Raw genomic sequence first — 21467 nt, forward strand, 5'->3', positions numbered from 1 at the left:
TTGACCTGACACTGAGCTACACTGAGTCTTAGCTGATCAGTAGAGTCAGCTATAGTGTTGACCTGACACTGAGCTACACTGAGTCTTAGCTGACCAGTAAGCCAGCTATAGTGTTGACCTGACACTGAGCTACACTGAGTCTTAGCTGACCAGTAGAGCCAGCTATAGTGTTGACCTGACACTGAGCTACACTGAGTCTTAGCTGACCAGTAGAGCCAACTATAGTGTTGACCTGACACTGAGCTACACTGAGCCTTAGCTGACCTGTAGAGCCAGCTATAGTGTTGACCTGACACTGAGCTACACTGAGCCTTAGCTGACCAGTAGAGCCAGCTATAGTGTTGACCTGACACTGAGCTACACTGAGTCTTAGCTGAACAGTAGAGCCAGCTATAGTGTTGACCTGACACTGAGCTACACTGAGCCTTAGCTGACCAGTAGAGCCAGCTATAGTGTTGACCTGACACTGAGCCTTAGCTGACCAGTAGAGCCAGCTATAGTGTTGACCTGACACTGAGCTACACTGACCTGGAGGGCTCCCTGTTGGCTGGTACAGGTGTTATCACTTACACTGTCTGGAAGGTGCTGGGAGGGTGGAAACGACAGCCTCTCCAAAACAATACACATCATAAAACAATAGGTTAATAGGACTAATTGGCTCAACGCTATTTACTGGGCAGCAAATTAATCAGAATTTATTAACTTTCACAATCAGGAGGAAAATGGAAAATGACAGCAGAAGTAAGACAGACATGAACACTCCTAAATACTGTGATTAAATACTGGCTGTTGTTGTGTGTGAGCAGTTGAGTTAATTCATTTCAAAAGCCTCTGGTCTACCCTGCTGCATAAACTGTAATTACATCAACAGTATTCCAAGCTGCACTAGAAGATTGTTGCAGCTCCTTACCCAATTAGTGGAGTTGCTTAGAGATTCATTGAAATAAAAATTTTATGCAAAGACAATGCATGAATAAACACAAGGCTTTCCGGACTTCTGTTTGTCAAGGGAATTAATGAGGAAAATGTATAGCATTTTATAATTGGTGCAAAGGTGACGCAGTAAGTTTTATGCACTCAAAGACTTGTTTTCCCAAGTTACATTGGAAATGTACATGTAGATTAATTCAGGTCAAACTAAATTACCAATGGTAATCTCACAGAACCTTGAAGGCAGCGATGTACAGTACCTTCTTAAATCACTTTCACCGGCTCATTTTCCAATTGATTACCACTTCAGATAATGCAGGATGTGTAGCATTATTAAAGTAGAATGTTTCATTTCAGCCAAATTGGTTCTCCTTCCATTCATTTGTGTCTATAGGAACTGTACAGGGAGGGAGGGCCTTGTTTGTGCATTAACAAACCTGCTGCTATTACGAAACAGCACTGCCCCTCTTAGTGGAGAATCCTGAAAGCAAGATGAATATTTAAAGATAATCATCAGTAAGAATAAGGCATGTTTGTTCAAGTCTCAGTGACTGGGAGTCAAGTCAACCTCAGGAAATAAGAGAAGTCCTCTCTTTGAAGAAAATGATTCTCTCCCATCCCAGTAGGTGAGGCCCTGAGACAGACTAGACATCACATGCAGACAAATCTTTCTCTTTCTTATCTGCATCTTATCTGGCTTTGGCTGCATGTGTTCCGTTGGGAGAGATTTATATTCCATTATTTGTTCATACTTACAACTAACCCTAACTGGGCCAGAGGATTAAAGATAGAGGGAGATGGAGAGGAGAGAGGAGAAAAAGAGAAGAGGAGATGGGATTCATCTCCTGTGTTGGCTGGAAATAGCAGCACAAGCCGATAATGGCCAATTATCTGTCAGAGGTTAGGGAGAGGGTGGCAGTGCCGGGCCAGATGAGATGTTTAGTGCTGCAGAAGATGGCACAGGGCTGAAACACATCCACACAGAGACAACACCAAACCCATACAGCTATGGCACGGGCCACACTCCTAGCCTCACAGTGACAGTTGAATGAAGGAGGGGCTAGAGTTGTGCTTTCATTTCCTGCGTCCTAAATGGCACCCTATTCCCTATAGTGCACTACCTTTGCCCAGGGCCCATAGGGTCAAAAGTAGTGCACTATTTTATTTTTAACCTTTATTTAACTAGTTAAAGTCAGTTAAGAACAAATTCTTATTTACAATGACGGCCTACACCAGCCAAACACGGACGACGCTGGGCCAATTGTGCACCACCCTATGTGACTCCCAATCATGGCCGGTTGTGATACAGTTGGATTCGAACCAGGGTCTGTAGTGATGCGTCTAGCACTGAGATGCAGTGCCTTAGACCACTGCGCCACTCGGGAGCCAAGTAGGGAAAAGAGTAGCATTTAGGACTGTTGGTGTTTAGCAAGGTGTTACACTACAGTATTCTACATACCCGCTCCTGGACTAGTCTGTGTAGCTGGGCGTGGGCCCCTGACGCCAGCATGGCAGAGAACATGGTGAGTATGTGCTGCTGGACACGGCTGATCCCCGACACCAGGCTGGCTAAGATGGCTGGCAGCCCCACCTTGTCAATCACACTCTGAAAGGCACTGGCTGAGAGGCGGGTGATTCTGCACAGGGCCTGTATGAAGTTAATAAAACAGGAAGGCCTCAATCATTATCAAGTTCACTTTCAAACACATCTGGCCTCTAAAAGTGGCTGAAGTGACGGATAGGCAGGGCTTGCACATTTGGGACTATTGCATTGGTTTCTTTTTATTTATTTATTTATTTATTTATTTCACCTTTATTTAACCAGGTAGGAAAATTTACAATTGCGACCTGGCCAAGATAAAGGGCCAGAAAAACTCAATCAAGAAACAGTTTAAATAGGAACCTAGGTCTGGTATCAAGATATTAGTCCCAATGCAGGTTATATACATGGATGGAATCCATCCAGTGGTATTTCATCAGTACACACAGTATCTCTACTTCAATCACAAATGAAAGTAAAATATTGAAGTGAGTGAGTTCAGGTTTCCCTGGTTAGTGTATTGTGTGTGGTGTTTGTACTCACTGAGATGGCGCTGACGCGTAGTGAGTCGACGCTGGAGTGTGTGAACAGGTACCAGAGCATGGGGCCTATCTCCCCGGTGATGAAGCCCTGGGCGTAGTGAGACACCGGGGTACACACGTTCTCCACCATCTTACACACCATGTGGTTCACAACCAGCTCCTCCTAAAGACACACAAACAGACACACACACGGACGGACATACACACACGGATGAACCCAACACAATGGAATGCCCAAAATAAGTTAGCTAGGCTAAATAGAACACAATTATGAATCCTACAAGAACCTGAAGGTCACACCTCAAAGAAAAACAGAACAATTAGCGAGTAACAATTTGATTTACACAAATCATTACAATGGCTGAAATGTGAAGTGGTTCATTACCCACACTATGTGCTATGAATGAGGAATGATTTATTCTTTGAGAAACACCATTTCAGTGAAATAGGGGCACGTTAATAAATTATTGAAAAGATGCTCGGAATGGGTTTTTCAATGCATCCATTATATACCACACATCCATTATATACCACACATCCATTAGATACCACGCATCCATTAGATACCACGCACCCAATATATACCACGCATCCATTATATACCACGCACCCAATATATACCACGCATCCATTATATACCACGCATCCATTATATACCACGCATCCATTATATACCACGCATTCCATTATATACCACACATCCATTATATACCACGCATCCATTATATACCATGCATCCATTATTTTCCATCCATCCATTATATACCACGCATCCATTACATACCACACATCCATTATATACCATCCATTATATACCACGCATTATTTACCACGCATCCATTATATACCACACATCCATTATATACCATCCATTATATACCACACATTCATTATATACCACGCATCCATTATATACCACCCATTATACACCACGCATCCATTATATAACATGCATCCATTATATACCAGGCATCCATTATATACCACACATCCATTATATACCACGCATCCATTATATACCACACATACATTATATACCACGCATCCATTATATACCATGCATCCATTATATACCACACATCCATTATATACCATCCATTATATACCACGCATTATTTACCACGCATCCATTATATACCACACATACATTATATACCATCCATTATATACCACGCATTATTTACCACGCATCCATTATATACCACACAGCCATTATATACCACGCATCCATTATATACAGCGCATCCATTATATACCACAAATCCATTATATACCGCGCAACCATTATATACCACGAATCCATTATATACCGTGCATCCATTATATACCGCACATCCATTATGTACCACACATCCATTATATACCATCCATTATATACCACGCATCCATTAAATACCATCCATTATATACCACGGATCCATTATATACCACGCATCCATTATATACCACACATCCATTATATACCACACATCCATTATATACCACACATCCATTATATACCACGCATCCATTATATACCATGCATCCATTATATACCATGCATCCATTATATACCACACATCCATTATATACCATCCATTATATACCACGCATTATTTACCACGCATCCATTATATACCATCCATTATATACCACGCATTATTTACCACGCATCCATTATATACCACGCATCCATTATATACCGCGCAACCATTATATACCACGCATCCATTATATACCGCGCAACCATTATATACCACGCATCCATTGTATACCGCGCATACATTATATACCACACATCCATTATGTACCACACATCCATTATGTACCACACATCCATTATATACCATCCATTATATACCACGCATCCATTAAATACCATCCATTATATACCACGGATCCATTATATACCACGCATCCATTATATACCACACATCCATTATATACCACACAACCATTATATACCACACATCCATTATATACCACGCATCCATTATATACCATGCATCCATTATATACCATGCATCCATTATATACCACACATCCATTATATACCATCCATTATATACCACGCATTATTTACCACGCATCCATTCTATACCACACATCCATTATATACCATCCATTATATACCACGCATTATTTACCACGCATCCATTATATACCACGCATCCATTATATACCGCGCAACCATTATATACCACGCATCCATTATATACCGCGCAACCATTATATACCACGCATCCATTATATACCGCGCATCCATTATATACCACACATCCATTATGTACCACACATCCATTATATACCATCCATTATATACCACGCATCCATTATATACCATCCATTATATACCACGGATCCATTATATACCACGCATCCATTATATACCACGCATCCATTATATACCACGCATCCATTATATACCACACATCCATTATATACCACGCATCCATTATATACCACGCATCCATTATATACCAAGCATCCATTATATACCACGCATCCATTATATACCACACATCCATTATATACCATCCATTATATACCATCACATTATATACCACACATCCATTATATACCGCGCATCCATTATATACCACGCATCCATTATATACTACGCATATACTAGCCTTCCCTGTAGCTCAGTTGGTAGAGCATGGTGTTTGCAACACCAGGGTTGTGGGTTCGATTCCCACGGGGGGCCAGCACAGGGAAAAACAAAAAAACAATGTATAAATTGTATACATGTATGCATTCACTACTGTAAGTCGCTCTGGATAAGAGCGTCTGCTAAATGACTAAAAATGTAAATGTAAATGCATCCATTATATACCACGCATCCATTATATACTACGCATCCATTATATACCACGCACCCATTATATACCACGCACCCATTATATACCACGCATCCATTATATACCATCTACTTTATACCACACATCCATTATATACCACGCATCCATTATATACCATCCATTATATACCACGCATCCATTATATACCACGCATCCATTGTATACCGTGCATCCATTATATACCACACATCCATTATATACCATCCATTATATACCACGCATCCATTATATACCGCATCCATTATATACCACGCATCCATTATATACCACACATCCATTATATACCATCCATTATATACCACACATCCATTATATACCACACATCCATTATATACCACACATCCATTATATACCACATATCCATTATATACCATCCATTAAGTCACCTTGTTACCCTGGTTCCACTGGGTTACATCATAGGCGTATTATTCCATTAAAATGTGGAAATGAGGATCACTACTAACAACCTAACCTAATGAACATACCTTTCACTAGTTAAAACCAGTATTCTACCACAGTACCTTTCTGAACTACACTACAGCCACACACAGTAACCCACAACAACCACATGACTGGACCGTGTCCCAAACAGCACCCTCCTCCGTACTCGTTTTGTGCAGAGCCCTAGAGGCCTTGGTCAACAGTAGTAGTGCCCTATGAGACCTGGCTCTCAAGAGAAGGCAGGCTATGTCCACACTGCCCACAAAATAAGGTGGAAACTGAGCTGCACTTCCTAACCTCCTGCCAAATGTATGACCATATTAGAGACACATATTTCTCTCAGATTACACAGATCCACAAAGAATTCCAAAACAAATCCCATTTTGATAATACCACAGTGTGCCATCACAGCAGCAAGATGTGACCAGTGAAGAACAAACACCACTGTAAATACCACCCATATTTATGTTTATTTATTTTCTCTTTTGTACTTTAACTATTTGCACATCGTGACAACACTATGTATAGACATAATATGACATTTGAAATGTCTCTATTCCTTTGGAACTTTTGTAAGTGTAGTGTTTACACTTTTGTTTATTATCTATTTCACTGGCTTTGGCAATGTAAACATATGTTTCCCATGCCAATAAAGCGAGAGAGACAGCGAGAGACACAGCGAGAGAGACAGCAAGACGCAGCGAGAGAGAGAGAGACAGCGAGAGAGAGACAGAGAGACAGTGAGAGAGCGAGAGAGAGAGAGACAGCGAGAGACAGCGAGAGAAAGAGAGACAGCGAGAGAGAGAGAGACAGCAAGAGAGAGAGAGACAGCGAGAGAGAGCGAGAGACAGCAAGAGAAAGAGAGACAGCGAGAGAGAGAGGGCTCTAGGTTCTGATATAGTTGAGGTGCTGAGTAGGAGGACACCTGCACTGATTGACAAGCTGCTGGAGGGCGAGTGAGGAGTTAAGGAAGGGTGCGTCCCAAATGGCACCCTATTCTGTACATAGTGCACTACTTTTGACCAGAGCCCACGTAGTGCACTATATAGGGAATAGGGTGCCATTTGGGACGGACCCAAAGAGTGAACATAGTGAGGGGGAACATTCCAGTCAGAAAGGCCTTGTTGTGTCAGTAGAACAAGTCAACCAGAAACGAATACAACTCAAGTCAAGATACTCCACACAGCACAGCAGCCTCAAGGTTTCTCTTCTCTCTCCACACAACAACCATACAAAATCACTGTGAAGAAAAGCTGAGGCCATTTTTTAAACACGACAGTTTGTACAACTAACTATCTTTCATACCGGTGTGGACATACTGTACACAGACTCCCTTTTCACAAAGGTAAGGCACGCTGGAGGCTACTGTGTATAAGGTGTGCTGTAACTCGGAGCATGTTTTAACCTGATGTTACAAAGGCAACTATACTAGACTAAAACAGAATAAACCAAACACACAGAGAGAAAACCTTGGAGTCATGGGATGCGTCACTACTCATTCCAACCTTTCAGAAAGTGAAGTCTGAAAATGGCATTGAAAATCTAAATGTTATGAACAGAGGCAGGGAGGGGCATTGAAAATATATTGTAAAGAACATCAAATTAGCTAAATTGGTCGGGCCTACCAATAGCAAAATATGCTGCTTGTATACGAGCGGCTCAGGATTTCTTTTGAGAGAAAATGTTGCAGAACCCTGATCTAACTCAATGAACAAAGGGAATTGGTCATGGTAGATTAACCAGAGCCCTGGTACAAATGTAGTGCACTAAATAGAGAATAGGTTGCCATTTGGAAAATAGCCATTAAACAGGACATTGGGCACACCTGTGGAGTGGAGTGCGGCTTATTCTCTATTTTTTCTCATGATAACACTGCTATTGTATTAAAACTAGCATCTAACACACTAGGAAAAAATGTACATAGGATGCAACAACAACAAAAAGTACTCATCCAAGAAGATCTCAAAATGCGTGGGCATGGGAGCTATTTTAAACACCATTTTATTTCCTTGTTTAACTGTTCTACCAGAAACATTTAAATTCCTTACATTTGTTTTGCAGATATACTGTAGATTACCCTGGACTAACTGGAAAATAATTCTAAACAGGAGTCTAATTCAACATGAAAAGGGAAGAAAGCCTTTAATGTCTAGACTGTAGGCCTTAAACCATAACCTAGGGCTAATACTGTAGGGCCTAAAACCATAACCTAGGGCTAATACTGTAGGGCCTAAAACCATAACCTAGGGCTAATACTGTAGGCCTAAAACCATAACCTAGGGCTAATACTGTAGGCCTAAAACCATAACCTAGGGCTAATACTGTAGGGCCTAAAACCATAACCTAGGGCTAATACTGTAGGCCTAAAACCATAACCTAGGGCTAATACTGTAGGCCTAAAACCATAACCTAGGGCTAATACTGTAGGCCTAAAACCATAACCTAGGGCTAATACTGTAGGGCCTAAAACCATAACCTAGGGCTAATACTGTAGGGCCTAAAACCATAACCTAGGGCTAATACTGTAGGGCCTAAAACCATAACCTAGGGCTAATACTGTAGGCCTAAAACCATTACCTAGGGCTAATACTGTAGGGCCTTAAACCATAACCTAGGGCTAATACTATAGGCCTAAAACCATAACCTAGGGCTAATACTGTAGGCCTAAAACCATAACCTTAAGAACCATAAATCATAATACTGTAGGGCCTACATGGGGATTGAACACAAAACTATGAGGACAAAACAGAGTTCAATGCAGCTCTTTACTAAGCTTAGTATCTCCACTACACGGGGATCGAAAAAGCCCCAGTAAGCAATTCTATATGAGAAGACGACTCTTATCATAGTGGTAGCTACAAGTCTTTACTAAGCTTAGCCTTTGTGTCTCCTCTAGTTTGAGCCTGTGCTGTATGTTCTCCCAGAGTGTTAGCCGTGTCAGACTGAGAGGAGCCCTGCAGTCTCTCTTGTGGTTTCCCAAGCCTGCAACAAGTGCCTGTGTGTAATTATGTCCCTTTTGAAGCAGCAGCGCAGCACCTGGACCAGAAGAACGCTCTATGTAAATGCAGGACCGCCAGCTAAGCCTTTCATTATCCGACTTGTTTTCATCTCTCTGCTTAGAACTCAACCTCTCCGTTTAAATGGCATGTTTAATGAATAAGAGTGATATTAAAACCCAAAAATATCAAAACAGGTTTTAACTTTGTGAAATGTGTATTTAGAAGATTACAGAAGAATGCAAAGATGGAGCTGGCATGTAATAAGTCAGACAGCAAAACACCTACAAGACAGTGTAGAAAGGATCTCTCAAATTAATACCATTGAGTACTACAATACTTTAAGATACAATCTCCCTTGAAGAATGTCTACGTTCTTTTAAAAGAGACACTTCCCACTCGGCAAACACTGGCTGAATCAATGTTGTTTCAATTCAATTACGTTCAATTAAATTACGTTCAACCAACGTGGAATAGACGTTGAATTGACGTCTGTGCCCAGTGGGTTCTCTAGCTCACAAAAAATGTAAATATTATTTATCTTTGCAATATGGACCAGGTCAACACCCTAAAGATTTATGCTTCCTTCTGGAGCAAAACATGTATTCATTTGTTTTGTTTAGCAGCATTAATTGTCCTTCCACACAAACAGAGAGTATGTGTCGTGATTATTGCAGTACATTGAATTGCATGTCAGAAATCCATATGTAGAAACGTAGCAGTGTGTGATGTAGCTGGTATTATGGTGATTTGTCCCAAATGGCACCCGACTCCCTATATAGTGCACTACTTTTAACCAGAGCCAAAAGTAGTGCACTATATAGGGAATACAGCTATGCTTCAGAGAGAGATTAGGCTGCAGCTGATTAGGAGCAGAGCATTACAGTAGCTCCTGTGTTGGACTGATACATGTTTAATGTGAGTGGTGAGCTGTGTGGAGTGGAGCGGTGCGGTGGCCAGGACTAGGAGATAGAGAAGAAGGGTTGAAGCCCCTGGCTCCCTCTCCCTGGTACAGATACACCACCGCCACTGCCTCTGTTCCCAAACACACCTTTCATCATTGGCACTGGGAACATCTTCTTCACGCTCATAAATATTTCCTGCAGGCAGCTCAAGTCTGGCCCGTCTCCCTCTCTCTGTCCTCTCTCCCTCGCCTTCTTCTGCCCGTCTCTCTCTCTCAGTCGCTCTCTCTCTCTGTCGCTCTCTCTCTCTCTCTGTCGCTCTCTCTCTCTCAGTCGCTCTCTCTCTCCTCTCAGTCGTTTCTCCTGCCCGTCTCCCTCTCTCTGTCCTCTCTCCCTCGCCTTCTTCTGCCCGTCTCTCTCTCTCAGTCGCTCTCTCTCTCTGTCGCTCTCTCTCTCAGTCGCTCTCTCTCTCCTCTCAGTCGTTTCTCCTGCCCGTCTCTCTCTCTCTGTCCTCTCTCCCATGCCTTCTCCTCCCAGTCTCCCTATCTCTCTCTGCCTTGCCTTCTCTTCCCGGTCTCCCACACTCTGGCATTCAGGCTCCCCTCTCTCTCACGCCCAGACTTTCTCTCCATCTTCCTCTCCCTCCTGAAACATTTGCTGATGCTGCTACACTCGCTGCAATGTTACGGTATGTGGGTTGCTGCCCTTAAGAGAACAAGCAACTCTCTTCTTGACATCTTATTCTCACAGTTTGTTTGGGCGTTCAGAATCAGCTGTGGTCATGAAAATCTGACATGCAAACATAGCTAGAATTGTTATGTGCATTTAAAGTGGTGTAAGCATTTCACATATCAATTCAATGTTTTAACCATGCAGGGAAATACTGCATCAAATTAGTGCTACCAGTGTTGTTTTTTTAACTAGGCAAGTCAGTTAAGAACAAATTCTTATTTTCAATGACAGCCTAGAAACAGTGGGTTAACTGCCTTGTTCAGGGGCAGAACGACAGATTTGTACCTTGGGGATTCAAACTCACAACCTTTCGCTTACTAGTCCAACGCTCTAACCACTAGGCTACGCTGCCGTCACAAATGAAGTGTGGGAATAGAGTCATCCATAAATAACATATGAAAACATACAATCACCGGCCACTTTATTAGGTGCACCCATCTAGTACTGGGTCGGACCCCCTTTGCCTCCAGAACAGCCTTAATTCTTTGGGGCATGGATTTTACAAGCTGGAAACATTCCACAGGGATGTTGGTCTATGCTGACGTGATGGCATCACGCAGTTGCTGCAGATTGGACAGCGGTACTCCACCGCCACCAGCCTGTACCGTTGACACCAGGCAGGATGGGTACATGGACTCATGCTGCTTACGCCAAACCCTGACTCTGCCATCAGCATGATGCAACAGGAATTGGGATTTGTCAGAGCAGGCAATGTATTTCTACTCCACAATTGTCCAGTGTTGGTGATCGCGTGCCCACTGGAGCCGTTTCTTCTTGTTTTTATCTGATAGGAGTGGAACCCGGTGTGGTCGTAATAGCCCATCCGTGACAGGAATCGACGAGTTGCGTGTTCTGAGATGCCGTTCTGCACACCACTGTTGTACTGCGCCATTATTTGTCTGTTTGTAGCCTGCCTGTTACAGTAGCTTGCACGATTCTTGCACGATCAACAAACAGGACTGCCGCTGGACTGCCGCTGACTGGATGTTTTTTGTTTATCGCACCATTCTCGGGAAACCCTAGACACTGTGTTACGAACCGGCTCAGAGTTCGCAACAAAAGGGAGACAACGTGGAGACAAGGAGTATCAAAAATATATATTTATTAGATACCACAACTAGCACAACCAAAAACAACAAGGTGTCTGCATGGAGAGAGTCTCCCCAATGAATGTGGAAGAGGTGCCTTTATCCTGGGACACACCCGGGCCCAGGTGTTTCCCATGTAGCTGACGACCCTTCCAACTCCGCCCACCGGCATCCTAATAAGGAACAAGAGCAAAGAGAAAATACGGCAGACAGAGTGGGAGGGTCGTCACAACTGTCATGCGTGAAAAGCCCAGGAATGTGTCCGTTTCTGAGATACTAGATCTGGCGTGCCTGGCACCGACGATCATACCACATTCAAAGTCGCTTAGGTCCCTCGTTTTGCCCATTCTAATGTTCAATCAAACAGTAACTGAATGCCTCGATGCCTGTCTGCAGGCTTTATATAGCAAGTCACAGCCAAGTGACTCACTATCTGTAGGAGCGATCAATTTTTGGTGAACGGGGTAGTGTGTCTAATAGACTGTATGTAGGCTATGCTATCTAGTCTAATTGCCATATGTTCTTGTTTACAAAGACATGAAGCCGCTGAATCATGCATGCTTGCCACAGCCAGGATCCATCCAATCAAAACTTAGCTAGAATTCCCATCCTACTCTAAAAGTTTGACTTCAATCTGTGTTTAGCTGGGGAGGTTCTCCCTAGAGAAGTAGGCAAGTGTCAGTCAGCACTCATCATCGCTCAATAGAAATAAATAAGAAAAGCACCCAGTAGGCAGCGTCTTAATGACCGACGTGGTGTGAGTGTGAGTGTGTGTGTGTGCTGTGCTTCCCTTCCTCAGTCATATCCCCCTCCCGGCCCTCAGAGAGGAGCACCCACACAGTTATTATTAGTCAAGGTGGCTGGTGGAGAGAGACTGACTGACTGACTGACTGACTGACTGACTGACTGACTGACTGACTCTCAACACCACTTAACCTGTTAGGGCTAGGGGGCAGTATTTACACAGCCGGATAAAAAAACGTACCCGATTTAATCTGGTTACTACTCCTGCCCAGTAACTAGAATATGCATATAATTATTGGCTTTGGATAGAAAACACCCTAAATTTTCTAAAACTGTTTGAATGGTGTCTGTGAGTATAACAGAACTCATATGGCAGGCAAAAACCTGAGAAGATTCTGACCAGGAAGTGGCCTGTCTGACAAGTTGTTGTTCATCTTGGCTCTTTTTATTGAAGACTGAGGATCTTTGCTGTAACGTGACACTTCCTACGGCTCCCATAGGCTCTCAGAACCCGGGAAAAAGCTGAATGACGTAATTCAAGGCCCAGGCTGAAACACACTAGCGCGTTTGGCAAGTGCTCTATCAGAGGGCCTTTAGACTGAGACTCGTGCATGAGGGAATAGCATGCTTTTACTTTCTCTCTCGTTGAATGTAAACAGGCTTTGCCGGTCGGAATATTATCGATTTTTTATGAGAAAAGTGGCATAAAAATTGATTTTAAACAGCGGTTGACATGCTTCGAAGTACGGTAATGGAATATTTCGATTTTTTTTGTCACGAAATGCGCCATGCTCGTAACCCTTATTTACCCTTTCGGATAGTGTCTTGAACGTACGAACAAAACGCCGCTATTTGGATATAACAATGGATTATTTGGGACCAAACCAACATTTGTTATTGAAGTAGAAGTCCTGGGAGTGCATTCTGACGAAGACAGCAAAGGTAATAACATTTTTCTTATAGTAAATCTGACTTTGGTGAATGCTAAACTTGCTGGGTGTCTAAATAGCTAGCCCTGTGATGCCGGGCTATCGACTTAGAATATTGCAAAATGTGCTTTCACCGAAAAGCTATTTTAAAATCGGACATATCGAGTGCATAGAGGAGTTGTCACGACACCGACGGATGGTGGCGCCCCTCCTCGGCCGGGCGGAGCTCGGCGGTCGTCGTCGCCGGCCTACTAGCTACCATCGATCCCTTTTTGTTTCACTTTCTGTTGGTTAGGTCTAGGTAGGCACGCACCTGTTTTGGGTTAGTCATTAGTAGGGGGGGGGGTTATTTAGTTTAGCGTAGGATGTCTGTGTTTGTGCGTGATTGTGTTTCTTGTCCGGTTTATGTGCTTGAGGAACGTGTATTGGTTTTTCTCTGCCTGTGGTTGGTTTCATTGTGTACACCACCGCAGAATAATTTAAGGGCTGCGTCCCTATATTTTTGGCGACCACATCCAGTTTTCTTGAATAAAGAAGTGTGGTCAAGAACTCTCTGTCTCCTGCGCCTGACTCTACCTCTCCTGTTTTTTCGAGCCAGCTCGTGACAGAAATCACGCACCAAAACTTGATGGAGTCAGCAGGAGCTTCAGCGCCAACCCTGTCCATGGAGGAAAGAGTTGACCAACACTCCACCCTGCTCCACCGTCTGGGGAACGCCATGGATCAGGTGTTGGCGCGCATGGAGAACTGTGGACCGGTGCTGGAGAGACTGACAGGAGTTCTGTATCTATAATTCTTAAAATAATTGTTATGTTTTTTGTGAACGTTTATCGTGAGTAATTTAGTAAATTCACCGGAAGTGTTCGGTGGGAATGCTAGTCACATGCTAGTCACCTGCTAATGTAAAAAGCTGGTTTTTGATATAAATATGAACTTGATTGAACAGACATGCATGTATTGTATAACATAATGTCCTAAGATTGTCATCTGATGAAGATCATCAAAGGTTAGTGCTGCATTTAGCTGTGGTTTGGGTTTATGTGACATTATATGCTAGCTTGAAAAATGGGTGTCTGATTATTTCTGGCTGGGTACTCTGCTGACATAATCTAATGTTTTGCTTTTGTTGTAAAGCCTTTTTGAAATCGGACAGTGTGGTTAGATTAACGAGAGTCTTGTCTTTAAAATGGTGTAAAATAGTCATACGTTTGAAAAATTGAAGTTTTTGCATTTTTGAGGTATTTGAATAACGCGCCACGGGATTACACTGGCTGTTGAGTAGGTGGGACGCAAGCGTCCCACCTAGCCTATAGAGGTTAACTTTCCTGATAGTATTATTCTCATTACAGCTCAGAGTCTGCATTGAACAAATCCTTTAATTAATCAACAAAAGTCCCCTGTGTCTGCAGTTCCTACAGGACTCATACAGAACTCTATCCAGAACTATCCCATACAGACCTCTCCAGAACAATCCCATACAGACCTCTCTCCAAAACTATCCCAGACAGTCACTCAGACACAGGGGTGGAAATCCCGGGGGGGACGGGGGGGACACGACCCCCCCATCCTGGGAAAAATATGATTTGTCCCCCCCAATATATCACTGAAACATAACTATGTAATTTAAATAATATTAATAATACGCAATGAAAGCAATTGTGCTGATTATAGACACTTAATAGCGCGGTTTTAAGTTTCAAAAGATTGCGACCCCCCCACCCTTTGCCTCACAATGGTTTGATCCACTGCCAGTTCCTTAGCTTGCTAGGTAACAGAGAGGTCGTATCTACTGTCTGAAAGGCACTCAATGCACGTAACTGACGTGAGGTTAATCCAGTCAATCGCGCACACACACTAGCTGAATATGCAGAGCTAGCGCGCAAATATGAACTATTAAGCTAGCTAGTACCTATTCCATTTATGTGGCATCGTATGTTGTGTAAATGGTGAACTCATACAGCTGTCAACTCTTGTCATTTTAATCCGTTTCACATTTGCTAGCTACCTTTTAGATCGAAGCCCAAATAGAATGATTGAAGATGATAGAAGCCCATCTCCTACTGTAAATAACCTACACACTGTGTGTGTAGCCAGCCAGCCAGCCAGGTAGAAAAATGGCAGAAAAATAAAAGACGGACATCAGAGTATTTTTCAATACACCAAAACGCATAGTAAGAACCCTAGTAGCCTAATATCTCAAAGACTAGTTGATAAAATGTTCATAAGAAAGAAATTAAATTCTAATGGAAATGTTTCACAATGATGTCATTAGGCAGAGCAGGCAACAGATGGCACACAGACAGCAGAGTTGGGGACAGATATGCAGTGACAGACTGGCAGAGACAGGGAGTCTCAGGTAAGTTTGTTGAGTCTTTGTTTGGCAACATTATGAAAGGTTCTCAATTTTTTTGACTTGTAAAATAGGAACATAATTGGAAAATGCCATGGATACCCCCACTCTCAACTTAAACTGGTGACTGAACTAAGATTTGTTAAAGGCAATGGTATTGCTGTTGTGATTAGTTGTGTAGTTTTGGGTACCGGTAGTTAGGAGTACGGCAAACACCTTATTTCTTTGGTTCCTCAATATACATTTACCATATTACAATGTAGGCTATGTGTTACAGCACTACTTTTGGTGTCCCCCTCAGGAATTGCTCTTGAGAAAATGTCATGTAATTGTCCCCTCCAAAGTTGATATCAGATTTTCGCCCCTGCTCAGACAGAACTCTCTCTAGAACTATCCCAGACAGTCACTCAGACAGAACTCTCTCCAGAACTATCCCAGACAGTACTCTCTCCAGAACTATCCCAGACAGTCACTCAGACAGAACTCGCTCCAGAACTATCCCAGACAGTCACTCAGACAGAACTCGCTCCAGAACTATCCCATACAGACCTCTCTCCAACACTATCCCATACAGACCTCGCTCCAACACTATCCCATACAGACCTCGCTCCAACACTATCCCATACAGACCTCTCTCCAACACTATCCCATACAGACCTCTCTCCAAAACTATCCCAGACAGACCTCTCTCCAACACTATCCCAGACAGACACGCATACAGACCTCTCTCCAACACTATCCCATACAGACCTCTCTCCAAAACTATCCCATACAGACCTCTCTCCAAAACTATCCCATACAGACCTCTCTCCAAAACTATCCCATACAGACCTCTCTCCAAAACTATCCCATACAGAACTCTCTCCAAAACTATCCCAGACAGACCTCTCTCCAACACTATCCCATACAGACCTCTCTCCAACACTATCCAAGACAGACACCCATACAGAACTCTCTCCAGAACTATCCCATACAGACACCCATACAGACCTCTCTCCAACACTATCCCATACAGAACTCTCTCCAAAACTATCCCATACAGAACTCTCTCCAAAACTATCCCATACAGAACTCTCTCCAAAACTATCCCATACAGAACTCTCCAACACTATCCCATACAGTTCTCTCTCCAAAACTATCCCATACAGATCTCTCTCCAACACTATCCCAGACAGACCTCTCTCCAAAACTATCCCATACAGAACACTCTCCAAAACTATCCCATACAGACACCCATACAGGACTCTCTCCAACACTATCCCATACAGACCTCTCTCCAACACTATCCCAGACAGACCTCTCTCCAACACTATCCCATTCAGAACTCTCTCCAAAACTATCCCATACAGACCTCTCTCCAAAACTATCCCATACAGACCTCTCTCCAACACTATCCCAGACAGACCTCTCTCCAAAACTATCCCATACAGAACTCTCTCCAAAACTATCCCATACAGAACTCTCTCCAACACTATCCCATACAGACCTCTCTCCAACACTATCCCAGACAGACCTCTCTCCAACACTATCCCATTCAGAACTCTCTCCAAAACTATCCCAGACAGACCTCTCTCCAACACTATCCAAGACAGACACCCATACAGAACTCTCTCCAGAACTATCCCATACAGACACCCATACAGACCTCTCTCCAACACTATCCCATACAGACCTCTCTCCAACACTATCCCATACAGACCTCTCTCCAACACTATCCCATACAGACCTCTCTCCAACACTATCCCATACAGACCTCACTCCAAAACTATCCCAGACAGTCACGCAGACAGAACTCTCTCCAGAACTATCCCAGACAGTCACTCAGACAGACCTCTCTCCAGAACTATCCCAGACAGTCACTCAGACAGAACTCTCTCCAGAACTATCCCAGACAGTCACTCAGACAGAACTCGCTCCAGAACTATCCCAGACAGTCACTCAGACAGAACTCTCTCCAGAACTATCCCAGACAGAACTCTCTCCAGAACTATCCCATACAGTCAACATTGTCAACATTGTGTGAAGCATGTACATTAACTTTCCCTCTGATGCTGTGAGGCCCCTTGGTGTGAAACAGTCCTCAAAACTACTGAGCAACAATTCAACAGATATAACATTCTAGAGGTAGATAAAAACATCTGACATCATTTCTTGGAAATATGTTAACAACAGAAAAGATGGACAGGATCCATTACACCATTATTATTAATATGTTTTAAATAGAAGACTGGAGATTATGGATCAGAATTCACACATTTGGTGTAAACTGTCTGGACAAAACCTATTTTTAGGCTAATCCTTTCAATGAAATTACAGTAGATGGCATCAGACTTAAATTGACCTACCGTAATTTCCGGACTATTAAGCGCACCTGAATATAAGCCGCACCCACTGAATTAAAACAAAAATATTATTTTGAACATAAATAAGCCGCACTTGTCTATAAGCCGCAGGTGCCTACCGGTACATTGAAACAAATTAACTTCTGTCACGCCCTGACCAGGTGAACTCTTCTATTTTGGTCAGGGTGTGGCATTTCTATAGTTTATTTTCTATGTGTTTGGTATAGCCTTGCTTTGGGGCGTATTTCTATGTTGGGTTCTGTCGATTCCCAATCAGAGACAGCTGTCACTAGTTGCCTCTGATTGGGGAATCATATTTAAGTTCCTTTTCCCCCCACGATGTTTGTGGGTTGTTGTCTCTTTTTGTTGGAGCAGTAGCGATACGTTTATTCTCTGTTTTGACCGTGTTATTTCAGTCTGTAATAAATTTACATTTACATTTACATTTTAGTCATTTAGCAGACGCTCTTATCCAGAGCGACTTACAGTAGTGAATGCATACATTTCATTTTTTTCATTTCATACATTTTTTTCATACTTGGCCCCCCGTGGGAATCGAACCCACAACCCTGGCGTTGCAAACACCATGCTCTACCAACTGAGCTACGGGGAAGGCTAAATAACATGAGTTCGCTCCCAGCTGCGCCTTGGTCCACTTCTTCCTTCCTGCACGACGATCGTTACAGAACAACCCACCAAACCAGGACCAAGCAGCGGGAGGAAAAGGAGCGCGAGAGATGGGCTCGCGAGGGAAAGGAGTTCTGGACCTGGGAGGAGATCATGTCGGGGAAAGGACCCTGGCGGAAGGATTCCCAGGTCGAGGAGGTGATGCCAGCCGGTGGAAGGAGTCGCAGGCGGCGGTCGAGGAGGCCCGGAAGACACCCCCAAGAATTTTTTTTGGGGGGGGCTAATGGGGTGGTCCGGAAGGGCAGAGGAAGAGCCCAGACCACTGCTCTCGTGGGGGATAACGGCGAAGGAGGAGGCAGAGATGTGGCAGGTCCTGGAGGACCTGCGTAGGGACAGCGTGGAGGAAGAGCCTTGGGTGGCAGAGGTGCGCACGGTATCGCCAGTGCGCCTGCACAGCCCAGTGCGCTCTGTGCCAGCGCCCCACATTTGCCGGGCTAGGGGGAGTGTTCAGCGAGGACGTGTTGTGCCGGCTCAGCGCTCCTGGCCTCCGGTGCCCCTTCTCGGTCCGATGTATCGTGCGCCGAGGACGCGCACTGTGTCTCCGGTACGGCTGCACAGCCCAGTGCGTTCTGTGCCAGCGCTCCACACTTGCCAGGCTAAGGTGGGTGTTGAGCCAGAACGGGTGATGTCAGCTGTGCACTCCAGACATCCAGTGCGCCTCCTCGGTCCAGGATATCCGGCGCCGCTTATGCGCACTGTGTCGCCGGTGTGCGGTCACAGTCCAGTCCGGCCCGTCCCTGCTCCCCGCACCAGGTTAGTGGTGCGTGTCCACAGTCCTGTCCAGCCCGTCCCTGCTCCCCGCACCAAGCCAGTGGTGTGTGGCCCCAGTCCAGTCCGGCCCGTCCCTGCTCCCCGCACCAGGTTAGTGGTGCGTGTCCCCAGTCCTGTCCGGCCCGTCCCTGCTCCCCGCACCAGGTTAGTGGTGCGTGTCCCCAGTCCTGTCCGGCCCATCCCTGCTCCCCGCACCAAGCCAGTGGTGCGTGTCCCCAGTCCTGTCCGGCCCATCCCTGCTCCCCGCACCAGGTTAGTGGTGCGCGTCCCCAGTCCAGTCCGGCCCGTCCCTGCTCCCCGCACCAAGCCAGTGCTGTGTGGCCCCAGTCCAGTCCGGCCCGTCCCTGCTCCCCGCACCAGGTTAGTGGTGCGTGTCCCCAGTCCTGTCCGGCCCGTCCCTGCTCCCCGCACCAGGTTAGTGGTGCGTGTCCACAGTCCTGTCCGGCCCATCCCGGCTCCCCGCACCAAGCCGGTGGTGCGTGTCCCCAGTCCAGTCCGGCCCGTCCCTGCTCCCCGCACCAGGTTGGTGGTGCGTGTCCCCAGGCCAGTCCGGCCCGTCCCTGCTCCCCGCACCAGGTTGGTGGTGCGTGTCCCCGGTCCTGTCCGGCCCGTCCGAGTTCCCCGCACCAGGCCCATGGCGCGTGTCCACAGTCCGGCACGGCCTGTGTCCGGTCCACCGGTGACCAGTCCTGTTCCGGTCGGCGGCTCCGCTCCGGAGCCTGAGCATGCCGCTCCACCGTGGTCCAGTCCGGGCCAGAGGGGTAGGGCTAGGGTGGAGGCAGGGGGAGAAACACGCCCGGGGCCAGAGCCTCCACCGAGGGTGAGGCGCCCACCCGGGTCCCCCCTCCTAATAGACTTTAGGTTGGTGCGCCGGGAGTACGCACCGTTGGAGGGGGGGTACTGTCACGCCCTGACCAGGTGAACTCTTCTATTTTGGTCAGGGTGTGGCATTTCTATAGTTTATTTTCTATGTTTTTGGTATAGCCTTGCTTTGGGGCGTATTTCTATGTTGGGTTCTGTCGATTCCCAATCAGAGACAGCTGTCACTAGTTGCCTCTGATTGGGGAATCATATTTAAGTTCCTTTTCCCCCCACGATGTTTGTGGGTTGTTGTCTCTTTTTGTTGGAGCAGTAGCGATACGTTTATTCTCTGTTTTGACCGTGTTATTTCAGTCTGTAATAAATAACATGAGTTCGCTCCCAGCTGCGCCTTGGTCCACTTCTTCCTTCCTGCACGACGATCGTTACAACTTCACACAGGCTTTAACGAAACACGGCTTGTAACAAAAATAAATAGGCTTTAACGAAACACGGCTTGTAACAAAAATAAATAGGCTTTAACGAAACACGGCTTGTAACAAAAAATTAAAAATTAGCAGTAAGCTTTAGTTGTCTTTTTGCACTGAGTCAATTCCTCACGCTGCTGTTTCCAACGTCTTATCATCGACTCATTAAGACCAAGCTCCCGTGCAGCAGCTCTATTTCCTTTTCCAACAGCCAGATCAATCACCTTCAACTTGAAAGCTGCATCATATGCATTTCTCCGTGTCTTTGCCATGTTGAGGGTGACAAAATGACTACCGTAATCAGAATGATGGGAAGTTTGAGAGCGCTCGATTTAATCTAAACAGTA

General features: G+C 44.8%; 1 protein-coding gene across 1 annotated transcript in view; it reads right to left on the reverse strand.

Moving 5' to 3' along the window:
- The window catches only part of LOC106595924 (serine/threonine-protein kinase ULK4), a 323274-nt gene that overhangs the window by 232937 nt on the left and 68870 nt on the right, over window positions 1-21467 (reverse strand). Inside the window, exons 20-21 of the mRNA XM_082959959.1 lie at window positions 3014-3175; window positions 2390-2578 (exon numbers count right to left, since the gene is read on the reverse strand). Of these exons, the coding sequence (XP_082816085.1) occupies window positions 2390-2578; window positions 3014-3175 (351 nt within the window). The remainder of the gene's footprint in view (window positions 1-2389; window positions 2579-3013; window positions 3176-21467) is intronic.

Source organism: Salmo salar, chromosome 02 (assembly GCF_965601325.2).
Source record: "Salmo salar chromosome 02, fSalSal1, whole genome shotgun sequence".
In the NCBI taxonomy this organism is placed as follows: Eukaryota; Metazoa; Chordata; class Actinopteri; order Salmoniformes; family Salmonidae; genus Salmo; species Salmo salar.